The sequence below is a fragment of the Erinaceus europaeus genome, chromosome 4 (genome assembly GCF_950295315.1).
Source record: "Erinaceus europaeus chromosome 4, mEriEur2.1, whole genome shotgun sequence".
Lineage (NCBI taxonomy): Eukaryota > Metazoa > Chordata > Mammalia > Eulipotyphla > Erinaceidae > Erinaceus > Erinaceus europaeus.
The window spans coordinates 59,101,807-59,128,947 of NC_080165.1; the positions used below are offsets into that span (position 1 = coordinate 59,101,807).

Sequence of the window (27,141 nt, forward strand, 5' to 3'; positions counted from 1 at the left end):
TCCCCTCCCTTGAAAGCTTTCCTATTCTTTATCCCTCTGGGAGTATGGACCCAGGATCATTATGGGATGCAGAAGGTGGGAGGTTTGGCTTCTGTAATTGCTTCCCCACTGAACATGGGCATTGGCCGAGCACTGCTCAGCTATGGTTTACTATGTTGCTGGGAACTGAACCTTTCTTTTTGCATAATCATTATGCTTCCTCCAAGCCTCAAAAGCATCTTTATGCTTCAGTAGCAATATTCTGGATGCCTTCACAAGTATGAAGAGTAGCAGCCTCATTGAGAGAACGGTCATTACTGTCAGAATCTAGAAAGATTTGTGAGGGGAAGTACTCTAAGCAGCAAGATTATGCCCCTGCTGTGCTGAAGAATGCCAAAACTGGGAGCTTCTGGCATGAGAGTCTCTTTGCATGACCATAATGCTATCTACTCCCACCCTTGAACTCCAAAACTTGGTGAGAAAATACATAACCCCCCCACACACACTGTCTCTGTCCCCCCCCCCCCCAAGGCTTCATGCCTGCATGATTCCACTACTTTTGGTGGGCAATTTTTTCCCTTTTTCCTAGATAGAGAATGAGATATGAGGGAAGTGAGAGGGGAAACCAGATGAAAGTGTCTACCACACCTGAGTTACTGCTCAACAAGACAGCTTTTAGTACTCTGACCCAGAAGAGGCCTCGGATCCTAATGCAAGCATGGCCATATTCTTTGGTGTCCAGGTTTAACACTGAAAGAGATCCACATTCATTCATTTTCATTCTTCACACATCTACTGCAGGACCACAGTGCCTACCACTGTTACAGACTGTGGAGAACATGAGGAAAATGTCTCTGGTTTCCAGGACTGAGTAAGGAGTTGATATCTACAGAAACAAGTACTGAGACCACTACTTAACACATAGGTTATGACAGCTAACTATCATGTCTGAGAACTGAGTAAGATGTGAGAGCCCAAGAAGGAGAACTGTTATATTCTGTAGCAGTGTAGACTGAAGAATATGGGTTATGGGTGGCCTACATCAACAAAACAGGAAATGATAAGTGTTGGTTAAGATGTGGAGAAAGAGGGACTCTGCTACACTGCTGGTGAGAATGCAAACTGGTACAACCATTTTGGAAAACAGTATGGATCATCCTTAAACAAATAAAAATGGACTGGGGGGTGAGAGTACAGGTCCAAAAAGGAAGACAGAGGACCTAGTGACAGTTGTATTGTTATGTGGAAAACTGAGAAATGTTATGCATGTACAAACTATTGTATTTACTGTCGAATGTAAAACATTAATCCCCCAATAAAGAAATTAAAAATAAATAAATAAAAATGGAAATCCAACAATACCACTCTTAGGCATTTATCCAAATGACATGCAAACACTAACTCAAAGAAACATAAGTACCCCCATGGGCATAGCTGCATCAGTCACAATAGTAAAAATATGGGAGCAGCTTAAATGCTCACTGGCAGATGACTGGATAAAGAAATTATTGGAACAAATGCTCTATGCTGCCTAGCCCCAGATGCACCCCTCCTTTCCTGACTGGCCTGAATATTCACTCATGACTAAAGCCTTGCTGTATCATCTGGAAAGGCACCAACTCAGCAAGAACATCCAGGATCTCAAGGAAGGTTTGCGGGAGGAGCTTTAATTGCCAAGAACCCATTCAAAAAATGGAATTGCTAGTCAAGGCGGGTGGCCCACGCAGGGTGGAAGGGCAGGCTGGTCTTCATCCTTCAGTGCACTGGGCTCCATGTTGTGCATGCCGCTTTACTCATTAGCCTTTCGTCCAGCATCGAGGCAGATGCCAAAGTTGGTGTTGGTGATGGAGCCCACGATAGACTTGTCTGCCTCACAGGTCAGGCCTCGCTCACAGGGACACTTGTAGTAAGTCCCATGGAGGTTCTGCAGAGATATGGAGCCAGTGTGGTCACAGGATGGGGATCTAATTGGGACCTTTGATCCCAAGAACCAGTATATATATATTTTTTCCTTTTTTAGGGTTTTTAAAAATATTTATTCATACCCTTTTGTTGCCCTTATTTTATTGTTGTAGTTATTATTGATATTGTCGTTGTTGTTGGATAGGACAGAGAGAAATGAAGAGAGGAGGGGAAGACAGAGAGGGGAGAGAAAGATAGACACCTGTAGACCAGCTTCGCCGCCTGTGAAATAACTCCACTGCAGGTGGGGAGTTGGGAGCTTGAACTGGGATCCTTATGCCAGTCCTTGCACTTTGTGTCATGTGCGCTTAACCCACTGAGCCTGACTCCCTATATTTTTCTTTTGGTCATTGCCCAGGCTTCACTTTTCTGGGTTGACTTAAATATATACACAGAGAGGGGGGGTGGGGGAAAAGCAGAGAGCACAGAACTAATGGTTCTTCAGTGCAGTGGTTGTCAGGCTAGAACCCAGGTCACACACATGACAAAGTGGTACACTATCCAAATGAGCTATTCTGCCAGCCTTCTGGGTTAACTTTTTTAGATTAACAGAGGGAAAGAGGAGGAAGACACCACAGCACTGAATTTTCCTTCAGTGTGCTGGGGCCAGGCTGGAACCTAGGTCATGTGCATGACAAAACAGGTACACTGTCCAGGTGAACTATCTTGCTGACCTTAGGCTGGTCTTCTTATTGGTGTTTCTCCCATCCAACAAGGATGCTGTAGGTCTGGAAGATAGCTGTTCTGATCTCCACTGTAACTCACTTGTTCTTTATAACTTATTCACTCTGGAAAATGACTATGTGCCCATCCACAAGATGAGAATAATAAATTCCTGTCCCACCCGTTTCACTGGCCAGTATGAGGGTCAAGAGGGAATATGGGATGAGACAGTGCCACCTTCTGTCCTTTGAAGACTTTTGTCTGTCCATCTTTAAAAGGAAAAGATTTATTTATTTATGAAGGAAGTGGGGGAGGGGAGGGAGAGGGAGAGAGAGAAGGAGAAAGGAGACCATTCTGGCAGATGTGATGCCAACGACTGAACCTGGGTCCTCATCCCTGAAAGTCTGGTGCTTTATCCACTGCATAATCTCCCATGCCACCCTTCCATGCATCTTAGCATTCAATGTCCAACTTGGTCCTCCCTCCAGGTCCCATCCTAAGGCTCAGGGTCATCGCCCCACCACCACCATCACCACACAACTCCCCCACACTCACAAGAGGGGTGCACTCGCTGTTCTCACTGGACTTGGGTGCGCAGCGGGCCAGGCTCATTCCAGTGGGTCGGTGGCAGCAGTGGCTTTTGCACTGGGCGCTGTTCAGGCAGAGCTCACCCTCATCCTGCAGGGACCAGCCACCGTCAGTTCCTGTCCTTGGTTCTTGCCCCTCCCGAACCTTCACCCCATTGCCAATTGCTGATACTGCCTCCCCTGAAGGGTGTGCTCTTTTAGGAATCCAGCTGGAGCTGGTGGCCTCTGCCCATCCCAAGCCCCACTGTGTAAGGTGAGCAGCATGGTGCCAGGCAAAAGGCTCTGCCTCTGGGGACACGAATCCAATCGTTGCTCTGGTACCTGGTGCACCACCAAGTCACTCCCCTCACTGTGCCTCAGAGTTCCCATCCAGAATGAGGACTCGGGCTCCTGAGCCTCAGAGAAGCTCTCAGCCTGTCTGGGCCCCAAACTCCTTTCAGAAGCCTGTGAAAGCAGAGGACCACTTTCTTGAAAAACATCTCCCTCCTCCATAGACTTTTATATACTTATCAAGTATTATTCATATTCATCACACACACAGAGAGAGACAGAGAGAGAGAGAGAGAGAGAGAGAGAGAGAGAGAGAGAGAGTCCAGAGCACTGCTTACCTCTAGCACAGGGTGATGCCAGGGATTGAATTGGGACCTCTGGAGCCTTGGGATGGAAATCCAGTGTGCTTCCGCTGTGCTATCTCTCTGTGCTGACATGGCTATCTATCTCACACTACGAGCAGATATTCTCAAGGCCTTCAGAACTATATCTGGTGCACACTGCATGGGTTTCTCTAGGCCTGTAGCCAGAATCACTGATTTTTTTTTTAACTGCTAGGCTTTTTGAGCCATAGTTTGCAGAGGTTACAGGGCTTTGGGTTTTTTAAAAGAAAGCTGATATATTTATTTACTTTAAATATTTATTTGATCCCTTTTTGTTGCCTTTGTTATTTTATTGCTGTAGTTATTATTGTTGTTATTGATGTCGTTGTTAGGACAGAGAGAAATAGAGAGAAGAGGGGAAAACAGAGGAGGAAAGACAGACACCTGCAGACCTGCATCACCACTTGTGAAGCGACTCCCCTGTAGGTGGGGAGCTGGAGGCTCGAACCGGGATCTTTACGCTGGTCCTTGTTCTTTGCGCCACCTGTGCTTAACCCACTGCGCTACCGCCCAACTTCCTGATTTGTTTATTAATGAGAGAGAAAGTGAAAGGGGAAGACTTGAGCTTCAGTCTGGTAAATGTGATACTGGGGACTGAACTCAGAACCTCATGTTTGAGAGCCCAATGCTTTATCTACTGCACCACATCCCATGCCACTCTGGAATTTTTAAAAAGGTTCATTTATTACATGAGAAAGAGCTTCTCAAGAGACAAAGAGAGGGAGAATGAGGGGGAAGATAGATCATGCCTCTGGTATATGATGTGCTAGGATTTGAATGGGGAACCTCACACATGAAAGGCCAGTGCTCTACCAGCTGAGCGATTTCCCCAGCTACCAGGGCTCTGGGTTTTTATTTTAATTTATTTTCTAGATATAGACAGAAATTGAGAGGGGATGGGGAGATAAATAGAAAGATAGATAGACAGACAGACATCTGTAGTCCAGCTCCACTTTTTAAAAAATATTTATTTATTCCCTTTTTTTGCTCTTGTTTTATTGTTGTAGTTATTCTTGTTGTTGTCATCATCATTGTTAGATAGGACAGACAGAAATGGAGAGAGGAGGGGAAGACAGACGGGGGGAGAGAAAGAGAGACACCTGCAGACCTGTTTCACCGCTTGTGAAGCGACTCCCCTGCAGGTGGGGAGCTGGGGGCTCGAACCAGTATCCTTACACCCATCCTTGCGCTTTGCACCACATGCACTTAACCGACTGTGCTACCGCCCGACTCCCTCTGTTCTACTTCTTATGAAGCTTTTTCCACGCAGATGAGGGCTGGGGGTTTGAACCCAAGCCCTTTCCCACTATAACATGTGTGCTCTACCAAGCACACCACTGCCAGGACTCTGGATTTTTATAAAGCTCTATTAGCCTTTGAGATGCCCCATGCTGATCAATCTTTTCTGGGTCCTCTGGGGAAGAGGCAGAGGACAAGCCATGGGCAGTAAAGGAAGAGATGTCCCAAGTCCCAGCCTTTTGGACAGTCCGAGCTGGGGACACAAGAGGTCAAGATTCAAGCTTAATAGATCACTGCCCTTCTGAGAGACCAGATCTTACTGAAGGAATTCTTACCAGGTTGATAAAGATTCCTCGGGGGTCAGGAACAGCATAGGCCACTGCAAGGGCTGTGACCAGCAGAAGGGCAAGGACCTTCACCATGGTGAGTGAGCAGAGTGGGTACAGGTAATAGCTGGTAAGTTGGATGGTAGAAGGCAGAGCCCGCTAGGGTTGTGGGGCTATAAAAGGGCCCTGTCCACGTGTGACCCATCTTCTCTGTTTTCAGGGTTTGCCGTGAGCAGAGGCCCAGCTGTGACCAATCTGATGTTAGTTGGGGAGTGGGGGTGAGGGAGTCTGATAAGGTGGCTGGGTCAGCACCTGGGCACCTGATAGTGCATGAGTGTGTGTGTGTGTGTGTGTGTGTGTGTGTGTGTGTGTGTGTGTGATGCATCTTGGTTAAGAGCATGGACTGTGGAACCTAGTTAGCTATATAAATTAATAGATGGACAATTAATTTGCTGTGAATCTCTATCAACCAAGGTTAATTTCTTTTCTTTTAATTATGTCTTTTTTTTTTTTAAACCAGAGTATTGCTCAAGTCTGGTTTATGGTGGTGCTGGGGACTAAACTTGAGACCTTTGGTACATCAGGCATAAAAGTCCTTTTGCATAATCATTATGTGCTGCCTTTCCAGCCCTAATGAAGGGTAATATAAAACACTGTGAAGGTTAACTGAATCAGTATATATGTGTATTATATTTGTTAATGTAGCTATAAATTTTCATTGCTCAGAGTAGGGAGGAGCTATAGCTGTGTGTGGAAGCATTAGCTTCTATTGTTACTGCTGTTGTTATTCACCTCTAGGGCCCTGAGCTAGAATTAATCTAGAGGTACCTAGGACATGAATGTTTTCTTAAAATTTGCATATGTTTTCTTAAAATCTGCATCCTGGGCACGTCTCTTGCCTTACCCCAACCTGGGCTCTGCTTTCAACCCTGTGATTTAGGCTCATGTAAATAAGTGGTCCCAGGCTCTGGATTTTTAATGCCCCCTTAGGGGACTCAAGGGCAGACCCTCTGGTATGTATTCTCTCTCTGGGTGTAGCTTTTTCCTACCCTCAGCTCAAGGGGGCTGCCACTAGACAGAATTTCTGGGGCCTTTAGAAGTTTCTTCTCAAATAATAATCTCTTGTTTCCTTTCCATCTCATCTGGTATCTGTAGTTCCAGTGTTAAGCCCTCACCCCTCAGCTAAGGTTTCCGTTCATCCAGTTCCCTGTCCAAGGCCTCCTCTAAACATGGACTTATGTTTGTCTTGGCTGAGAATGAGGAGGTCTTGTGAGACTCAGGTGGCCCAGGGGCTGAAGGCTGGGAAGGACACAGTTGCTCGAGTGTGCTCAGGTGTAAGACCAGAGTGGTTTTCCCTGACAGGCTGGTCACCACAGCCAGGGACTCTGTTCCTATCTGGGAAGATAAAAGCAGTTTCACAGTGGAGACTTCAGAATAGGCTACCTGGAGCATAGCTTTGATATAGTCAAACCAGGCTTCAAAATTCAGCTAACTCTTTACATGACCCTGAACAGGTTAATTTAGATTTCCTGAGCTCCCTGAGCCTCAATTTCCTTGTCTACCCAATGATGGCTCCTGCTTCATTCAGGACTGACTGAGATGGACTGTTCTCTTAGTGCAGTCCCCCCTTTGACTGATCAGCATCCACATAAGCCCTGTTTTTCCCTGTTATAATCTCTTCCCCTTGCCTGTTCCTCTTTAAGTCCATTGTGAGTGTCCTTTTTGGACCATAGAGTTAGGGAGATGGCCCAAGGTTTCCTTGGTCACTGCCCCAGTACTAAGGACCTTCATATAATTTTATTTATTTATTTATTTATACCAGAGCACTGCTCAGTTCTGGCTTATGGTGGTGCTGGGGATTGAGCCTGGAACCTTTTATGCCTTGAACATGAAAGTTTTTGTACATAACCATTATGATATCTCCCTAGCCTATCACCCTCTTTTAATTTGCTAATCATTGCATGTCAATATTATCTAGGTTCGGTGTTAAACTATAAAGTCAGCTGCCATCAAAGAAGAAAAAAAGGAGAGTTAGCAAATATATAGGTGTACACGTGACACAGTAATGGAGAAAATCAGGGTAGATACTAGAGGTCTCCTCTCTACTAAGAACACTAAAAGGGCGTTTCAGTTAATTCTGGAAAGTTTGCTATAATCATGAGGACAGCTGCTGTACACTTTTATTTATTTTATTTTTTAATTTTTATATTATAGAATTACATGTTGATAGGGGTTTGTATCCGCTGTTGTACACTTTTATGCACAGTTTTTTGTGTGAATTCAATTTTCATTTTCTGAGGCCAATTTCCAGGAGTGAAATAGCTGGCTGAGTAGTATGACAAATATTTGCTTCAATTTCTGAGAGACGTCAAACAGCCTTCCCAAGGGCTGTTATCTGAGAAGTGGGGTGGGGGAGGGGGGGTAGGGAGGAGGAAGGCAATGCAGGTAGGACTGCAGATGATGAATTGAAAAAGAATCCCTCCAGGTAGCCTAGGTAAGCTTCTAATTTTATTATGCTAAGAGTTTAAGTAGGCAAGTGAATAGTTAATTTAGCAAATAAAAAATACAATTCAAGAGTTTGAACTTGCTAGCTCCTGGCTCAGGTGGAATTTTACAGTCTCTTTAGTCCCCTTCTCTCTTCTTCTTCTCTCTTTTCCCCTACTTCCTTTCCTCTTTGTTTTTATTCCTCCTCGCTCTTTGTTCTAAGGTCCTTCCTTTCCCCCCAGCCCCATTCATCCCAGGATCTGAAGTCATAACATTACTGGAATGTGCTAACTTTACAGAGACTGCAGACCTTGTTTTGAAAATAGTCCATTTCTGAGGTGGTCGTATCATTTTCAAAAGCAAGTGGTTAGTTATTATTCTCTAAGGACAAACTGCTTAGAATGATATCTGGGTGCCTGTCCTTTAAGGCTATCTCCAGATGTGAGCAGCCAGCAGCAAGTATTGGGATTTCTTTTCTTTTCAACTTCTTTTTTTAAATTATCTTTATTTATTGGATAGATACAGCCAGAAATAAAGGGGGTAGGGAGAGATAGGAGAGAGTCAGAGAGACTCCTGCAGCACTGCTTCACCACTCGTAAAGCTTTCCCCTGCAGGTGGAGACTGGGGACTTGAACCTGGGTCCTTGTGCACTGTAACACATGTACTCAACCAGGTGCACCACCACCCAGCCCCTCTTTCTTTCTTTCATTTTTAATTTTTTTAATTAATTAATTTATTTATTACTTTTTGCTGTCCTTGTTTTTATTCTAGTTATTATTGTTGTTGTTATTGATGTCGTTGTTGTTGGATAGGACAGAGAGAAATGGAGAGAGGAGGGGAAGACAGGGAGGGGGAGAGAAAGACACCTACAGACCTGCTTCACCACTTGTGAAGCGACTCCCCTGCAGGTGGGGAGCCAGGGGCTCGAACTGGGATTTTTTTACTTGACATTTAATCCTTTTCGGGGTATCTCTCTCCCTCTCCGGCGGGGTGGTCTCCAGGGGAAAGGTAATGGGCTGGTTCTTTCTCGCTCACGACAGGGGTGACACAAAGTAAAAGACACCAGGGGACTCTTAGCATGCCTAGAATCTGAGTCCGTAGAATCCCAGAATCCTAGAGTCTGTTTATTAGCAAAGTGGACATGAGTTAAATAGAAAAGCAATGGAGGTAATTATTGTTGAAATATGTCAGAAATTACAGGTTTCTTATCAGTCAGCATGCCCCTAAGGTAGGGGGCTGGTATGACAGGAATTGATGAGATACAAGACAGTTATTCTCCATGACACAAGCAACTTAATTATCCAAAGGTATTTGAGAGAAGCATAGGGGTTAAACCCATAGGGTGAGACAGAGAGAAGATGAATATCAAAAGGCCATATAGTTTGGAATTTCTCTTGTCTGGGGTCTGAGGTGTGTGATGAAGTGTGTGATAAGGTGTGTTCTTCTGTGATCAGAAGGTGACTTTGAATAAGTGAATCTGTGGCCATGTGGCCTGTGGTTAATAGAGGGAAGTACTGGGGTTTCTGTGGGCCTGAGAGTCAAGAAGGAAAGAACCAAGTCTGAGTTTCCCCCCTTATGCTCACCTCGGTTGAGAGAGACTTACCAAGAGGTTATCTTCTCAGACCTCCATCCAAAGATGGAGGTGGTTCTCCCTAAGCTCTATCAGGCTTACACATGTGTTGTTAATTTTTGGAGGCTCCAGCTGGCCGGGCTAGCGTCGCGGCGGTAGACAGAGAGGGACACACGGCTGGGCAGGGAAGCTGTATTTCTTTATTCAGGAACAACGATTCATAAACTAACCCAAACTAATCACCAAACAAAACTCTCCTGCATCCTTCTCACATGGCGGCGCCAAGAACTCTGGAACTCTGGAACTCTCTCGGAGTTCCTTGGGGCAGGGACAAGCGGGCCCGCGAAAACTAGCAGGACTGAACCAATTTTCTTGGCAGGGGGAGAGCTAGAACAAACCAATGTAAAGCATACAACACATATGTTCCCAACAAATCCTCTCAGACCCAAGAACTCCAGAACTCCCTATACTTTCCCTAACAGTTGACCAGTATGCATTCCCAGCAACAACTTCCGGTGGCTGCATCTTCCTGCATTGTGACCACATTGTTGCAGTCGCATCAGTCTCAGGTTAAGTCTTCTTTTCTCCTCTTTGTAACATTTTTCATCAGAGTTGGGACTCATTGGGACCAGGTGGTGGTGCATCCTGCTGAGCACGTACACATTGTTTTTCTCACCAGGGTTATCAATGGGGCTCAGTGCCTGCACCATGAACCCATTGCTTCTGGTGACTAGTCTTCATTCCTTTTGTTTTTTATAGGACAGACAGAGAGAAATTGAAGAGGGGAGGGAAAGAGGAGGCGAGGTGGTAGTGCAACTAGTTGAGTGCACAAGTTACAATAAGCAAGGACCCAGGATCAAGCCCCTAGTCCCCACATACAAGATGAAAGCTTCATGAGTGGTGAAGCAGGGCTGCAGGTATCTATCTCTCTCCCCTTCCCCTCTCAACTTCTTTCTGTCTCTGCCCAGTAAGAAATAAACAAATAATATTAAAAAATAAATAAAGGGGTGGGGTAGATAGCATAATGGTTATGTAAAAGAGACTCTCATACCTGAGGCTCCGAAGTCCCAGGTTCAATCGCCCCCACACCACTATAAGCCAAAACTGCGCAGTGCTGTGGTAAAAAAAAAAATAATTAATTAAAGTTGTTTCCCATTTCTAAAAAAAAAAAAAAAATAGTTTCACTCCTATGTGAAATTTAGGGTTCTGAAACACATAAACTTGTGATCATGCCCCAAATAAACACAGAAGTGAAAAACTGGGGTGGGGGTAGATAGCAAAATAGTTACACAAACATATTGTCATGTTTGAGGCTTCAATGTCCCTGGTTTAATCCCCTGTACCACCATAAACCAGAGCTGATTAGTACTCTGGAAAAAAAATAATAAAGAAGTGAAAACCTGTAAGAGTTTGTGAGAATTACAGTGGTTATTGTTGGGAGGATGGGAGCAATGAACTTTGATGATGGTGGGTGTGGTGTGAACTATACTCTGACCCTACCCTACGATCTAGTAAACCAATATTGATCACAAATTCTTAAAATGACTGGGAAAATTGCAAAAGGGTATATATAGCACGTCCTTTTAAATATTTATTTATTTATTTATTTATTTATTTAATCTCTGTGGCTCTTGCTTAGAGAAAACAGCCTCCAACAAAGGGCTTAGCACTTATTAAGCTCTTAGTAACTTTTGGAATGATAGGGAAGAAAAAATAAGTGACTGGAAGACACTGTAAAGACTCGGTGGTTTTGTGGCAGGAATTGAGGTCGAAGGAAATGAATGGCGCAGCTCCATCTTCCGGATGAGTTTCATTCTCACTCGGGAGGCTGTAGCTGCCCCGGTTTCCCGAGGTAGGGTACGTGGAGATGAGAGGATCCCCGCACATCCCCAGGCGGCGCCAGCGTCCGTCCTTAGACTGGGTGGCAACCCGGCCCCGCCCCGCCCCGCCCCGCCTGCTGGAATGTCGGGCGCTGTCCGCGGTGCTGAAGCAGGGCTGGCGGAGAAGGGAGAGGCGGGGGCTTGCGGGCGGAGCTCTCCTCAGTTCTGAGCTGCAAAGGAGGAAGGAAGGGGCCTGGCGGAGCCAGCAAGCCCGAGACCCCGGTGGGCTTGACGATAGAGAGTAGAAATAGGCACCATCCTGACAAGCTTTTCCTGAAGAAGCCAAGGTCGTCCTTCTTGTCCTATTCATCCTCTCTCCTCTGCCTTGAAGGCACTCTGACCCTGTGCCTTGACCTCAACCTCCTTCCCAAATTCCACGGAGGAGTGACCCACTTCTGGGTCTGGATTCTTCAAGCCACCGACTTCCAGCCCAGGGCACACAGCACCTACATCATGGTGAAGTTACTGCCAGCCCAGGAGGCAGCCAAGATCTACCACACCAATTATGTGCGGAACGCGAGGGCCGTGGGTGTGATGTGGGGCACTCTTACCATCTGTTTCTCAGTGCTGGTCATGGCCCTCTTCATCCAGCCTTACTGGATCGGTGACAGTGTCAATACGCCTCAGGCTGGCTACTTTGGCCTGTTCTCCTATTGTGTGGGCAACGTGCTGTCTTCTGAACTCATCTGTAAGGGTGGCCCTCTGGACTTCTCCTCCATCCCCTCCAGGGCCTTTAAGACTGCCATGTTCTTTGTGGCCTTGGCCATGTTCCTCATCATTGGTTCCATTATCTGCTTCAGTCTGTTCTTCGTCTGCAACACAGCCACTGTCTACAAGGTCTGCGCTTGGATGCAACTGGCTGCGGGTGAGCAGGGGTGGTGGGGTGGCAGATAGGGACCCACCACTGAGCCACAGGTACAGCTGCACTAGTCCACTCTCTTTGGAGGATCTGGGTATCCGATTTAGCTGTTCCCTACTGACTTAGTCCCTACTCATTGCTCAGCAAAAACTTCTGAAAATAAAGACTCCAAAACAACATCAAAGATCAAATTTTTAGTCCCCTTATCTTACAAACAGCCTTGTTATGTAGCCCTTGGTCTCACTCCACCCCAAGGACCATAGACAGACTGTCCATACTGGAGATAAGTTTGGGAGCACTGCTATAGACAGAAGATTGAAGTTGTCTTGACATTACTGGCTAGGATGAAAAACAGTACTGCCATTAACAGGGGGCATGAATCTAAATCCCAAGTAAACATGTATACTCAAGATCCTGTAGAGTTGGAGGGGACCCCAGAGATCTACAGCCTTCCTCCCCCAATGATAAATGGGGACTCTGGGGCTGAGAGAGAGGATAAGACTTGGCCAAGGTTATAAAAGATCACTGACAACTAAGGACCTAGAAAAATTATATGTATTCAAAGTCTATCATTTTTTCCCTTTTATTTTTGTCACCAGGGTGGTCTTATTTTTTTTTCAAGATAGAGGGTGGAAGACATAGAGATAAGAGATACCACAGCAAATGATCCACTGTTAGTAAAGCTTCCCTTTTTGCATGATGTTCTCATGTATGACAGGGGGCTCAAACCCAAGTCTTCACATAGTGGAAAGCTATCTCCTGACCCCCATCTAAAGACATTTTTTACTTGAGCCACACATTTATATAAATACAATGATTTGCAAAGCACCTTCATATATATCATTTCTTGGTAACTCTTCATGACTCAGTGAATATGTGTTCTTCCTTTTTACAAAGCTCTTTTTAATTTTTTAAAAATTATTCTTTTTAAATTTATCTTTTTTATTTATTGGACAGAGACAGCCAGAAATTGAGAGGGAAAGAGAGATAGAGAGGGAGAGATACAGAGAGATACCTACAGACCTGCTTCACTACTCACAAAGCTTTCCTCCTGCAAGGGGGAACAGAGGCTCAAATTCAGGTTCTGTTCTCAACCAGGTGCACCACCATCCAGGCCAAAAAGCTCTTTTTTTATTTAAAAAAATTACTTATTTATGAGAGAGAAAAAGGGAGGGCTCTGAGTGGGCAAGTTGACTTTGAGTACTCTGAGTAAGAGAAGGACAGAAACTTTGCTTTTAGGCTATTCACTTGTTTCCAGAGCTACCTCACCAATACCCCTACCACTTCTCCCTCTCTATTCTATTTGATGTGGAAGAGGCTGGGACAGGAGTGACTCAGGCCTTAGTGAGTAGTGAGGATAAGAAAGTGACTGATGATTTAGCAGGCTATCTAGCCTGGAATGCTTGGCAACTGTTCTTCCAAGACAGGGTCATGGGTCTGGAAATATAATCATCCCTCTCATATTCTGTACGTGGCTCTTCTCCCCAATCTTCAGCAACAGGTGTCATTTGATGAGCAGGCAGCCCACTGAGTATCTGGACAGAAAAGGGAGGTTCAGGTTATCTGAGCCATTGAATCAGATACACTGATAGCAGTGGTGTCCAGGTGCTACCCCATGAAACATTTATGTTGGGGACAGCAAAGGTGTACCATATTCCATGGAAGATGAGCCACAGGGAGGGATAAGTATATGTGTGTGCTCAGTCTGAAGTTGTATCAAATGTACACATCTGAAGATACCAGTTATTTTAGCATTCAAGAAGCCCAGAAGCAGGAAAAAAAGAAAGAGGACTAAAGTGTGGGTACTGCAACTTAACAGTGTTAATTGGCCTTCTTTTTTTTTATATTTTATTTTATTTATTCCCTTTTGTTGCCCTTGTTGTTTTATTGTTGTAGTTATTATTGTTATTGTCGTTGTTGTTGGATAGGACAGAGAGAAATGGAGAGAGGAGGGGAAGACAGAGAGGAGGAGAGAAAGACAGACACCTGCAGAACTGCTTCACCTGCAGGTGGTGAGCCGGGGTTTGAACTGGGATCCTTATGCCGGTCCTTGTGCTTTGCACCACGTGCGCTTAACCCGCTGTGCTACAGCCCGACTCCCAATTGGTCTTCTTGAAGCCATTTATAGGTTGAGTATGATCCTGGCTTTGAGAAACACAGCTAGAGGTAAACTACTCATCTTTCTGAGTGTTGGTTACTAACCTCTTCTGTCTAAGTAGGAATAGTACCCTCATAACAAGGTCCTTTTGAAGAAGGGGAAGACAATCTAATGCATGAAAAACACTGTGCTGGGGGGGGGGTTAGCTCTCACTGCTGTTTTTCTGGAACCCAAGCTGACTTGTCATTGCAGAGGGCAAGGGAACTCTGGAAAGGCTTCCACCAGCAACTAAATGTTATGTTCTGGTGTGGACATGCACATAGTAATTATGTTCACATTTGACTGACCTTCCCAAACTTCAAGGGATAGAGACAAGGAAGCATAATCCTTTCTGTACTAGAATATTTGTGAACAGCTCAAATGACATCCACATCCTCTGAGGTTGCTTCTGTCTGACTTCAGTACCAATAATAAAAGTAATAGCTAACATCAACTGACCACTTATCATGTACCACACTATAGCATCATCCATATATGAATTCTCTCTCTTTTTCTTTTTTAGTATGGCTCCAAGGTTTCATGCTTGTGTGAAACCACCACTCAGTGGTCTTCTCAAGGCTGATTTTCTCATTCATTTATCTCAGAGGGGGAGAGAGAGGCAGGCAAAGCAGAGAGACACAGACACCACTATGTCATCCATGAAGTTGTTCGTGGTACTCCCATGTGCTGTGGGGGTTGGAAGCCAGGACACTGTGTGTGGCAAGGCATGTCCTGCTGAGTTATCTCTTTTTTAAAAAAACTATTATTGGATAGAGAGAGAAATTGAGAGGGGAGAGAGACTGAGAGGGAGAGAGACAGACACCTGCAGGCAGGCCTGCTTCACCACTTGTAAAGCTTTCCTCCTGCAGGTGGGGACCAGGGGCTTGAACCTGCATCCTTGCATACTAAAATGTATGCGCTTAACCAGGTGCACCAACACCTGGCCCCCTGAGTGAGTTATCTCCCAACCCCTAAGCAAACTCCTTCTGTAAAACACTAAAGGGAGGTTGATATATTTAGGTGAGGCAGTAGGACTTGGAGCCTTACTTTTCACTGTGTCTTTATTTGATCTGCTGACCTCGCAAGAACAAGGTGAACCCACCAGGTAATAGGCAACTTTGGGTCCTGCAAAGAGCTTTCCTGGGTAGAGTTTAGCTGTAGGATTCAAGAACCTCTCAATTTGTGGAAGAAGGGCCAGAGGTGGGAATGTGGCCAGATAAGGAAAAGGCACCTCCTGCTTTCATTATGTCACGTGTGCCACATAGGTAGGATGGTGATTTGCTGAGAAGGCACAGAGTAAGTGAATGAGATGGTAGGGAATGTGCAATTTGGGGTTGTAAACGCTAAGTCAGCACCACAGGGAGGAATAACAATAGTTATCTGTCATGAATACTGTTTCAAAATTAACTCATCTAAACCTCACTGAACCCCAGCAGGTAGGTGCTACTATTATTTCCATTTTGCAGATGAAGAAATTGAGCAAAAAAAAAGGCATAAGTAGCTCATTCCAAGTAACACTGATATTAGCACAAAGATAATCTTGAAATCTAGACACAGGACTGGGAGATAGCTGAGTGGGTATCAGTAAGGCACAGACCTTATGGAACATGAGGCCCCAGCTTTATCCATGGCATTAAATGGCAGCACTATGGATGGCGTGTCACTGTCCTCCCTCTCTCTTATCTGACTCTCTCCTCTCTTTATCTGAGTCTTTCCCTCTCTCCCAATGTGTAGAGGGAAAAAAGTGGAGTGAGGGAGGCCACTCAGCTATATTATACATGTAGACGACCCTTGATTCCTTCTCTGGTGCTGCATTTTTTTAAAAAAAGAAAAAAACACTTTGATTTACTATGTTCTGAAGCTTTCTTACTAAGTAATTTCAGAGATGTTGGAACACAAACAAATAATATCTTAGGGGTAAGTTTCCAGGGCGGGACCAGATTTTAGAGAACTTTGAAGTGAGGGTGGACAGTGTCTTGTCAAGTCCAAAATGACAAGTTGGCAGGACCACTAGGCTTAGTGGCAGAACCCTCCCTGAGCTGAGAGGTTTACTCTCTGTCTCTCTCCCTGGCTTCTGGGGATAGCAGCTTTAGCTCTTGGAGCCTCCATTTTCTCTTGTGTGTTACAAATAGGATGACAGGAGTTGCCCCTTAGGCATCTCAAGGCTGTGAACACAAGTGAGGCAACAAGATGTTAGCAGTGCAAAGTGGGAGGTAACCAGATAAGCACAGCCACCTGACACCATCTGCACACCCATCTGTTCTTTAGCTACAGGTTTGATGATTGGCTGCTTGGTCTACCCAGACGGTTGGGACTCCAGTGAGGTGCGACGCATGTGTGGGGAGCAGACCGGGAAGTACACACTGGGCCACTGTACCATCCGCTGGGCTTTCATGCTGGCTATCCTCAGCATCGGAGATGCTCTCATCCTCTCCTTCCTGGGCTTCGTGCTGGGCTACCGGCAAGACAAGCTCCTCCCTGATGACTACAAGGCAGATGGAAAAGGTAACTGGCCCTCTTCCAAGTGGGTGGGGTTTCTCACCTGGGCATCCAAAGCTTGGCTTCTGGATGAGGGGTGGGTCCACTAGGTCCAATCAGACACAGCCTTTGTCCCAGAGCTGGGAGACCAGAGGAGGACTGCAAACTGGCAGGTGAAGAAGATTGATGACAGGCCTAGGTGGGCAGACCTGCTCTATAAACTATCTCGGCCCACTGGGCAGGAAGCCCATGTCCAGTCTGGGATCAACTACAGTCAGATTTCATAGATCTAACACTAAGGCTAGATCTTAAAGAATCTTGGAAGTTTGTTAGGAGGGACATTCAAATTACCAGGCTACAAAAGAATGATGCTAAACCACCTACTTTACTATATATATATATATATATATATATATATATATATATATATATATATATATATATATATGACATGCTAGGAAAACAGCATAATGGTTATTCAGATGACTTTTATGCCTGAGACCCTAAGCTCCCAGGTTCAATTCCCAGTACCATCACAAGACAGAACTCTATTAAAAAAAAAAAAAGGGAAGAAGGAAATATAACATCAAAACAACAAACAACAACAAAACATTCAACCACTTCAGAATGGACAAAGACCTAAATGTAAGATATGAAACTATAAAACTCTTACAAGAAAATAAGTGGTGATCCGGGAGGTGGCGCAGTAGATAAAGCACTGGATTCTCAAGCATGAGGTCCTGAGTTCAATTCCCAGTAGCACATGTACCAGAGTGATGTCGGATTCTTTTCTCTCTCTTCTACCTTTCTCATTAGTAAATAAATAAAATCTTTTTTTAAAAAAAGAAAACATAAATCTTTATGATCTTGGGCCAGTTCATGATTTCATAGGTATGACACCTAATATGCAAACAATTACAGTATTTCTTTTTTACAATATTTCTAAATAGTTATAAAGAGAAATACATAAATTGCATTTTATCAAAATGGAAAGATGTGCTTCAAAACACTATCAACAAAGTGAAAAGGCAGCTCACAGACAGGGAGAAAAGATTTGCAAGTTATAATTTTAGTATCCAGAAAGTATTAAAAACTGTAACTGAACAATCAAAAGTAAATAATCCAATTTTTAAATGAGTGAAGTATTTGAATAGACATCTCTGCAAAGCTATGCAAATGTAAGTAAGCATATGAAAATGTTCTCAATATCACTAGTCCTAAGGAAAATGCAAATCAAAACCACAGTGAAGGCTGAAGAAATGATTCAGTAGGTGGGCATATGTTTTCATGCACACAGCCCAGGCTCAGTATCTCAGTATCACATGAGAGGTGGTATGGCACCAGTGGTGTCTCTTCCTCTCTGTTTCTCTATGTGAATTAAAAAAAAATGGCATGGATTGATGGACTTAGACATACGAGAAGCCATAGTGACACAAACACACACAATGACACACCACTACACTCTCATGGCTATAGTAGGGGAAAAAAAAGATGGTTAATTCATGTCAATGAACATGAAGTAAAAATGGAACTCTCACACATTGCTAGAAAAGTGTAAAATTATGCAGTTGCTGTGAAAAAGAATCTGGCAGTTTCTCAAATGGTTAAATACAGAGTTACCATGGGCCTTACAATTCCACTCCTAGGTTATACAGGCAAGATACAGAAAATACAAAAACTTGAACACAAATGTTCATAGTAAAGTGGCCAAAGTGGCAAAGGGGGGGGAGAGAATTTTATTTATCTATTCATTTATTTTAGCTAGAGATAGAGAAGGTAGAAGGGCAGGAGAAAGAGACCACATACTGAAGCTTCCTTCAATGCAGTAGGGGGCTGGGTTGAACATAGGCTATGCACACGACAAGGCTACACAATATACAAGTGAGCTATTTCTCTGGCTCTCAAAATATGTATATATTTATGTAACAGAATATCATCCCTCCATTAAAAGGGATGATGTACTGATAATTGCAATAATGTAGATGAGTTTTGAGAATGTTAAGTCAGATACAAAACATTATAATTTCTATGAACCCATTTATATGAAATGTTCAGAAAAGCAAATTCATAAGCACAAGAATTAGAACTTAGCTGTCTGGGGCTGGAAAGAGGGAGACATTTAGAGGGAGAGAGGGCGTGCCAATGGACACGGTTTCTTTTTGGCTTGCGACAAACATTCTAGAGTTGATTAGCAGAGATGGCTATACAACCTAATAAATATACTAAAGCCTATTAAATTATATGATTTAAATAAACGTATTTTAAAGAAGCATTTATTTACCTGTTCATTTTGGATAGAGACAGAGAATTTGAGAGGAAAGGGGAGGTAGAGAAGGAGAGAGAGGGAGGGAGGGGAGAGAGACTGACCTGCAGACCTGCTTCACCACTTGTGAAATTTCCTTCTTGCAGGTGGGGACTGGGGGCTTGACCAGTGTCTTTGCACTTGGTAATGTACACTTAACCAGGTGGACCACCACCCAGCCTCTTAAATGAATATTTTATGCTAGTGAATTATAGCTGAATAAAATATTAACAATGTCTTTGTACTACTAGTGAATAATAAATTAAATTAGTTCTTTCTCTCCTGTCTTTCCAGTAGTTGGGTCTGTTTTTGTTGTTGTTTTTTTTTAAAAAAAAAAAAAAAAACCAGAGCACTGTTCAGCTCTGATTTATTGTGGTGGTGCAGGGGACTGAACTTTGAAGCCTTAGTCATGAGAATCTCTTTGCATAACCATTATGCCATCTACCCCTACTCATTAGATCTATTTTTCTTTCTCTCTTTCTTCTTTTTCTTTTCTCCAGAGCACTACTTAGCTGTTTGGGTTATGGTGGTGTTGGGGATTAAACCTGGGACTTCTGGTGCCTCAGGCATGAGTCTTCTTGCATAACCATTATGCTATCTCCCCAGCCTGAAGCTCCACTTTTTAAAAAAAAAAAAAAAAAGATTTTATTTATTTATTACTGAGGAAGATAGGAGGAGAAAGAACCAGACATCGCTCTGGCACATGTGCTGCCGGGGATCAAACTCAGGACCTCATGATTGAGAGTCCAAAGCTTTATCACTGCACCACCTCCCGGACCACGAATCTCCACTTTTGACATCATTCACTTACTAGCCAATACTAGCTCCTGTGCTCCAATTGCCCACTGACACCTTTCTGTGCAGTAGTGAGTGAAGGTGTCTCAACTGAACCTTATGGTCTAGTGAGGAAGATGGTCTTGCAATGTGGAATCACAAACTGATGAACAAAATTGGGAAGTTTTCTAAAGAGTTAGGAGAGTTGGATTTGGTTCAGAGAGGAAATGGTGTGCTGGTAATCATCCTGAAAAAAAGATGTGGTTGTGGGGGTCGGGCGGTGGCGCAGTGGGTTAAGCGCACGTGGCGCAATGCACAGGGACGGGCGTAAGGATCCTGGTTCGAGCCCCCAGCTCCCCACCTGCAGGGGAGTCGCTTCACAGGCGGTGAAGCAGGTCTTCAGGTGTCTATCTTTCTCTCCCCCCTCTCTCTCTGTCTTCCCCTCCTCTCTCCATTTTTCTCTGTCCTATCCAACAACAAAGCAACGTCAACAATGGCAATAATAACCACAACGAGGCTGCAACAACTAGGGCAACAAAAAGGGGGAAAAATGGCCTCCAGGAGCGGTGGATTCATGGTGCAGGCACCGAGCCCAGCAATAACCCTGGAGGAAAAAAAAAAAAAAGATGTGGTTGTAAATAGATAATGTTTTCTCCTTTTTCATTTGCAGAAGAAGTCTGAGTGGCTGAAGTGGTGGTGAGTAATTAACTCCATGGAGTAATTAATTCTGCATGCTGATGGCAGAGCTGTGCCCTCACAGGGTTGTGAAGGCTGCCTTGTGACCTGGGGGTGGAGGGAGGGAGCACGAGCTGGCTAGCATCAGTTACCTTTACTGAGGGGCAAACAGGGACCTTTAGTTTTACTTGTATGCTATATAAGTACATGTGTTAACTGATTGTACCACCGGAGCTCTGTAGTTTTACTTGTATCCTAAGATGTGGAAGAAAAAAGAAAAAAAACAGGCAGAGAAATATTCATTAAAAACAGACAAGTTGGGGGCTGGACGGTAGCACAGCGGGTTAAGTGCACATGGCGCAAAGTGCAAGACTGGCTTAAAGATCCTGGTTCCAGTCCCCGGCTCCCCACCTACAGGGGGGTGGCTTCACAGGTGGTGAAACAGGTCTGTAGGTGTCTTTCTCTCCCAATCTCCGTTTTCACCTCCTCTCTTGATTTCTCGCTGTCCTATCCAACAACAACAATAAGCAAAAAAAGGGAAAAAATAGCCTCCAGGAGCAGTGGATTTGTACTGCAGGCACTGAGCCCCAGCAATAACCCTGAAGGCAAATAAAATCAGACAGGTTGCTGCCCAGGAGGTGGCCTAGTGAATAGTGTTGGACTTACAGATATGAACTCCAGAGTTCAATACCTGGCATCACAAATGCCACAGTGATCCTCTTGCTGTTTCAGTAATAAATAAATCTCATGGGCAGGGTAGATAGCATAATGGTTACGCAAAGAGACTGCCATGCCTGAGGCTCCAAAATCCTAGGTTCAATCCTCCACACCACCATAAGTCTGAGCTGAGCAAGTGCTCTGGTAAAATAAATAAATAAATAAAATAAATCTCCTTTAAAAACTGACAAGCAGGTCATGTCATAATCTCAAAAAAATTTTTTTTAACACTGTTCAGGTTTGGCCTATGTTATTGGGGATTAAACCTGGGGCTTTAGAACCCCAGGCATGAAAGTCTTTTTTGCATAACCATTATGCTATCTCCCTGAACCGTATAATCTCAATTTTTTTTTTTGTGGTATCTGGCAAATAAACTCTAAGAATAGCTTGTTTTTTAGAAGTCATTTCTATTATCTGGGCTCTTATTTTTAGAAAAAAAATTAACTGATTTGGAAAATCTACTAAAACAGAAAAAAAGTCTTAGAGAGGAATGCAAATATTTCAGAAAGCTGGACTAACAGAATTACTGGATGGAGTATTAAATTTAGCTCTATGATAAATATGCCTAATAGCTGAGGCAAAAAGAAAAACGTGAGCTACCCAGTTTTATTGGGTTGTTGGAAAAGACATGGTGTATTGCTTCTATGCAAAAATGCATCATGTCTTTCCTGACAATCCAATACCTGGTTCACAAGGAAGCACAGCATATTTTAATTTTTTTATAGAAAAATATTTTATTAGTTAAAACATTTGAGAGATATAGGTAAATAGGCAGAGAGAAACTAGAGCACCACTTTGGTGTATTTATCACCAGGGACTGAACTGAGAACTTCAGGCATATATCAATAAGCCCTTTGTTCTACCAGCTGACCTATTTCCTTGGCTGTATTTTACTTTTTTTTTTTTTTTTGTCACTAGATGGGGCTCAGTGTATGCATGATTCTACCACACCCAGTGACATTTTTTTCTTAATTTATAGCTTTATTTATTTGTTGGATAGAGACAGCCAGAAATTGAGAAGGGGAAAATAGAGATGGAGAGAGACTGACACCTGCAGTCTCTCTGACACCTGCAGCCCTGCTTCACCACTCACAAAGCTTTCCCCTTGCAGGTGGGGAATGGGGGCTTGAACCCAGGTCCTTGTGCACTGTAACATGTGCACTCAACCAGGTGCACCACCACCTGGCCCCTCTTAATTTTTTTTTCTAAACTTTATTATTGGAGGATAGGGAGACAGCAGAATGGTTCTGCAAAAGACTTCCATGCCTGAGGCTCCAAGGTTCCAGGTTCAATCCCCAGCACCACCATAAACTAGAGCTGAATAGTGCTTTAGACTTTCTCTGCATCTATATTGTTAAAAATTAAATACTTTTTTAAAAAAAGTATTACTGGATAGAGATAGAAATTGAGAAGGGAGATAGAGAGACAGACACCTGCAGCTCTACTTCACCATTCATGAAACTTCCCCCTGCTAGTGGGGATCAGGGGCTTGAACCTGGGTCCTTGCACACTGTAGTGTGTGCACTTAACCAGGTGTACCACTGCCTGGTTTTTTTAAAAAAAATTATTATCTTTATTTTTTATTTACTGGATAGAGACAGAAATCTAGAGGGAAGGGGATGATAGAGGAGAGACAGAGAGACACCTGCAACACTGTTTCACCTCTTGAAAAGCATTTCCCCAGCAGGTGGGGACTGGGGGCTCAAACCTGGGTCCTTGTACACTGTAACATGCACACTTAACCAGGTGCGCCACCACCCAGCCCCCCCTTTTTTCAGTGAGTGAAATACAGAGAGACAGAGATGCTGCAGCTCAACTCCACTTGGGAAACTTCACCACTACAGGTGCTATGTGGTAACCTGGGGCCTTGCACATGGTAACGTGTGCACTCTACAGGGTAAGCTAGCCACCCCCCACTAATTTCAATTTATTTATTTATTTAATTATTGGATAGAAACAGAAATTGAGGGGAGGGGGAAAAAGAGATGGAGAGAGACAGAGAGACACCTGCAGCCTTATTTCACTACTGGTGAAACTTTCTCCCCGCAGGTGGGGACCAGGGGCTTGAACCCAGGTCCTTAAGCACTGTAATGTTTGTGCTTAACCAAGTGCAACCACTGCCTGGCCCCACTAATTTCAATTTTTTAAAGATTTAAGATTTATTTTATTTATTAATGACAATGGGGGGGAGAGAAGCAATTAAAGTATCACTCTGGCACATGTGATACTAGAGATAAAACTTGAGACCTCATGTCTGTATGTCCAGTAGTTTATCCACTACACCATGTCCCAGGCTACTTATTTATTTAAGGGGAGAGGGAGGAAAAGGAGGGGATATTATATGAGCATCACTCTGGCATATGTGATGCTGGGGATCAAACTGGAGACCTCATGCTTGATGGTCTAATGATTGACTCATTGTGCCGATTCCTAGGCTGCCATGCATTTGTTTTTTCAAAAGAAGAAAAATAGCTGGGCGGGAATAGATAGCATCATGGCTATGCAGAGAGACTCTCATACCTGAGGCTCCAAAGTCCCAGATTCAATCCCCTGCACCACTATAAATCAGAGCTGAGTAGTGCTCTGGTAACAAGAAAAAAAACAAAAACCCACAAATTACCTTCTAAACAGCTGCCATTTATTGCAGCCAGGCACTTTGCATAGGCAGAAGGAATTACCTCCATTTAAACTTTATTCAGTTGTACAATGTATCTTCTGTCCCTGCCCATGTACATGCACACTATTCAGAGTTGGAAAATAGCACTGCTCCCCCCACTACTTCGATGTGTCTCATACTTTTATAAGCAGAGTCAGGATCTTTCTTGTTAAAATGAGGATTCCAATTCAGTTGGTGAAGTGAGCTCACAGATCTTGAAATTCTGACTTTCCAGTGACAGGTTACTGGAATAGGAATTGCACTTTGGGTAGAAAACTTATATTAAGAGGCCAGGAGGTGGCACACTTGGTTGAACACACACATTTACAATGCTCAAGGACCTGGCTTCAAGCCCCCCAGTACCCACCTGCATGGGGGTAAAGCAGAGGTGAAGCAGTGCTGCAGGTGTCTCCCTTTCTCTCTCTCCCTAGGTCCCCTTCCCCTCTCAATTTCTCTGCTCTATCAAATAAATAAATAAAACCAGTAAAAAAAAGAAAAGAAAAAAACACCATTAGGAGTATAAACGTTTTCTCATGCTTTCACAAAGGTTTTAGAAGTTAACACACTGCATAGTACTGGTACATCACTTGGTGGCTGAACCAGACCTGGGTTACAAGCCAAATTCTCATAGAAGGTAACATTTTGTTTCTCTTGATAAATTCTGGAATGGAATTACCCAGTCAAAGGTTAGGGTTAGGGTTGGGGCGGGGGAGGGGGACACTACATTTTATGCAATGCTGCAGAAGGAACAATGAATCTTCCCAAGCATGCATTTCACTGCTGAGGCACTTCCCTGGCCCTATTTGAGAGAGAGAAGCACTGCTCTGTTCCACCAATCACAGCTCTCCTAGTTGCTTTCATTTGGTGTGGGCCCTGAGCCCTAGGAACTCAAGAATGCAACATGGGAGCTCTACCACTGGGCTACCTCCATGATCCTGGGAACTTACTTTTTTTTTTTTTTTTTTTTTTAAGATTTTGGATTTGGGGGCCAAGCGGTGGTGCACCCAGTTAAGCACATAGTACTACGTGTAAAGATATGTGCATAGACCTGGGTTTGAGCCCCCACTCCCCACCTGCAGGGGGAACACCCCACTAGCGGTGAAGAGGGTCTACAGGTGTCTTTTTCTCTGTCTCCCCAACCTCGCTCAATTTCTCTCTGCCCTAATTTAAAAAAAAAAAAGGAAAAAATGGCCACCAAAAGTGATGGGTGGATTTGTAGTGCTGGCACCAAGCCCCGGGGGAAGGAAGAGGATGATTAAATAAAAAAGCAGTAAAGTTTTTTGATTTTCACAATTATGATTTAAAGTTTTATTTATTTATTTTGGGTAGAGATATCGAGAAGTTGAGAGGGAAGGAGGATAGGAAGAGAGAGGTAACGGTAGCCCCGCTTCATGGGGGGCGGGTTGAACTGGGGTCCCTGCACGCTGTTAACATGCGTGCTTTACTGAGTAAGCCACCACCTGACCCCCTTCAGTATTTTTTTTTCCTTGCCATGCAGGCTTTTTATTTTATTTAAATCTTTATTTATTTGATAGACACAGCCAGAAATTGAGAGGGAAGGGGTTGATAGGGAGGAAAAGAAAAATCTGCAGCACTGCTTCACCACTTGTGAAACTTTCACCCTGCAGGAGGGGACCGGGGAGCTCCAACCTGGGTCCTTATGCACTGTAACATGTGCGCTCAACCAGCTGGGCCCCATTTTTTTTTTTTTTACTTATTTTCTTTATTTGCAGGGTTATTTTATTTTTTAATTAGTGATTTAATAATAATTAACAAAGTAACAGGGTAAGAGGGGGTACAACTCCATACAATTCCCACCACTAGAGTTCTGTATCTCATCCCCTCCATTGGAAACTTCCCTATTCTTTTTTCTTAACTTTTATTTATAAAATGGAAACAATGGCAAAAACCATAGGATGAGGGGTACAATTCCCACCACCAGAACTCCGTATCCCATTCCCTCCCCTGATAGCTTTCCTATTCTTTAACTCTCTGGGAGTATGGACCCAAGGTCATTGTGGGCTGCAGAAGATTGAAGGTCTGGCTTCTGTAATTGCTTCCCTGATAACATGGGCGTTGGCAGGTCGATCCATACTCCTAGCCTGGCCCCCATTTTTTAAAAAAAAATTTATATTTATTATTTATTCCCTTTTTTGTTGCCTTTATTATTGTAGTTAATTGTTGTTATTGATGTCATTGTCATTGGATAGGACAGAGAGAAATGGAGAGAGGAGGGGAAGACAGAGAGGGGGGAGAGAAAGATAGACACCTGCAGACCAGCTTCACCGCCTGTGAAGTGACTCCCTTGCAGGTGGGGAGCTGGGGGCTTGAACTGGGAACCCTGAGCCGGTCCTTGTGCTTTGCGCCACCTGCACTTAATTCGCTGCGCTACTGCCCAACTCCCATGGCCCCAATTTTTAAAAGGCATTTAAAAATGGGAAAAATGGCCTCCAGGAGCAGTGGATTCATAGTGCAGGCACCAAGCCCCAGCGATAACCCTGAAGGCACAAAACAAACAAACTAAACTAAAACTTATGTCAGCAAGGATTTTTTTTTTTTGTCGTAAAAAATGTCAGATTTAGGGAGTTGGGAGGTAGCGCAGCGGGTTAAGCACAGGTGGTGCAAAGTGCAAGGTAAGGATCCAGGTTCAAGCCCTCAACTCCCCACCTGCAGGGGAGTCACTTCACAAGTGGTAAAGTAGGTCTGCAGGTCTCTCTCTCCTCCTTTGTCTTCCCCTCCTCTCCATTTCTCTGTCCTATCCAACAACATCAATAACAACAACAATAACTACAAGGGCAACAAAAAGGGAACAAGTATTTTTTTTAAAAAGTCAGATTTTACAATCTTGTAATGTTTTGTTGTTTCCCAAATACCACAGGCTACTCATTTCCCTGGCAGCAGAAAAATGAATTCTTAAAAATGATAACTTGCTCCTCTCAAGTTTCCCTGTTCCTGACTACTATTGGTCTCATGTCCTGAAGCTCTTTATCTACGATCGGAACCTGACAATCTCTGGAGACAAGACCTACAGTGTACAGAAAACCCAAGGAAAGCAGAATGTAGTGACTTACATCAGACACTCAGAGAAGCCCAGGAGATACCCACTTGACTGGAGATCAGATTCTTTGAATTTCATCACACCAGAAAAATCACCTTATCCTTTCAGAGCTTCTGTAAAGTGAGATGAGTGAATGAAATCT

The 27,141-nt window shown here is 43.9% G+C and overlaps 2 protein-coding genes across 4 annotated transcripts; one reads left to right on the plus strand and one right to left on the minus strand.

Moving 5' to 3' along the window:
• Positions 1 to 1,620: 1,620 nt before the first annotated feature.
• Positions 1,621 to 6,232, minus strand: CLPS (colipase). The gene is made up of 3 exons (XM_007534262.3): positions 5,419 to 6,232; positions 3,160 to 3,282; positions 1,621 to 1,903 (listed from the first exon to the last, which is right to left on the minus strand). The coding sequence occupies exons 1-3, from the start codon at positions 5,503 to 5,505 to the stop codon at positions 1,769 to 1,771; spliced, it is 345 nt and encodes a 114-aa protein (XP_007534324.1). The 5' UTR covers positions 5,506 to 6,232; the 3' UTR covers positions 1,621 to 1,768.
• Positions 5,423 to 27,141, plus strand: LHFPL5 (LHFPL tetraspan subfamily member 5). 3 transcript variants are annotated; one of them, XM_016193018.2, is made up of 5 exons: positions 5,423 to 5,506; positions 11,773 to 12,208; positions 16,608 to 16,844; positions 20,564 to 20,589; positions 26,820 to 26,934. In XM_016193018.2, the coding sequence occupies exons 1-4, from the start codon at positions 5,504 to 5,506 to the stop codon at positions 20,572 to 20,574; spliced, it is 687 nt and encodes a 228-aa protein (XP_016048504.1). In that variant the 5' UTR covers positions 5,423 to 5,503; the 3' UTR covers positions 20,575 to 20,589; positions 26,820 to 26,934. The 3 variants fall into 3 exon arrangements, with proteins under 3 accessions (XP_016048504.1, XP_016048503.1, XP_060045674.1); XM_016193017.2 differs by lacking the exon at positions 20,564 to 20,589 and having other exon boundaries at positions 26,820 to 27,141; XM_060189691.1 differs by lacking the exons at positions 5,423 to 5,506; positions 20,564 to 20,589 and having other exon boundaries at positions 11,493 to 12,208; positions 26,820 to 27,141.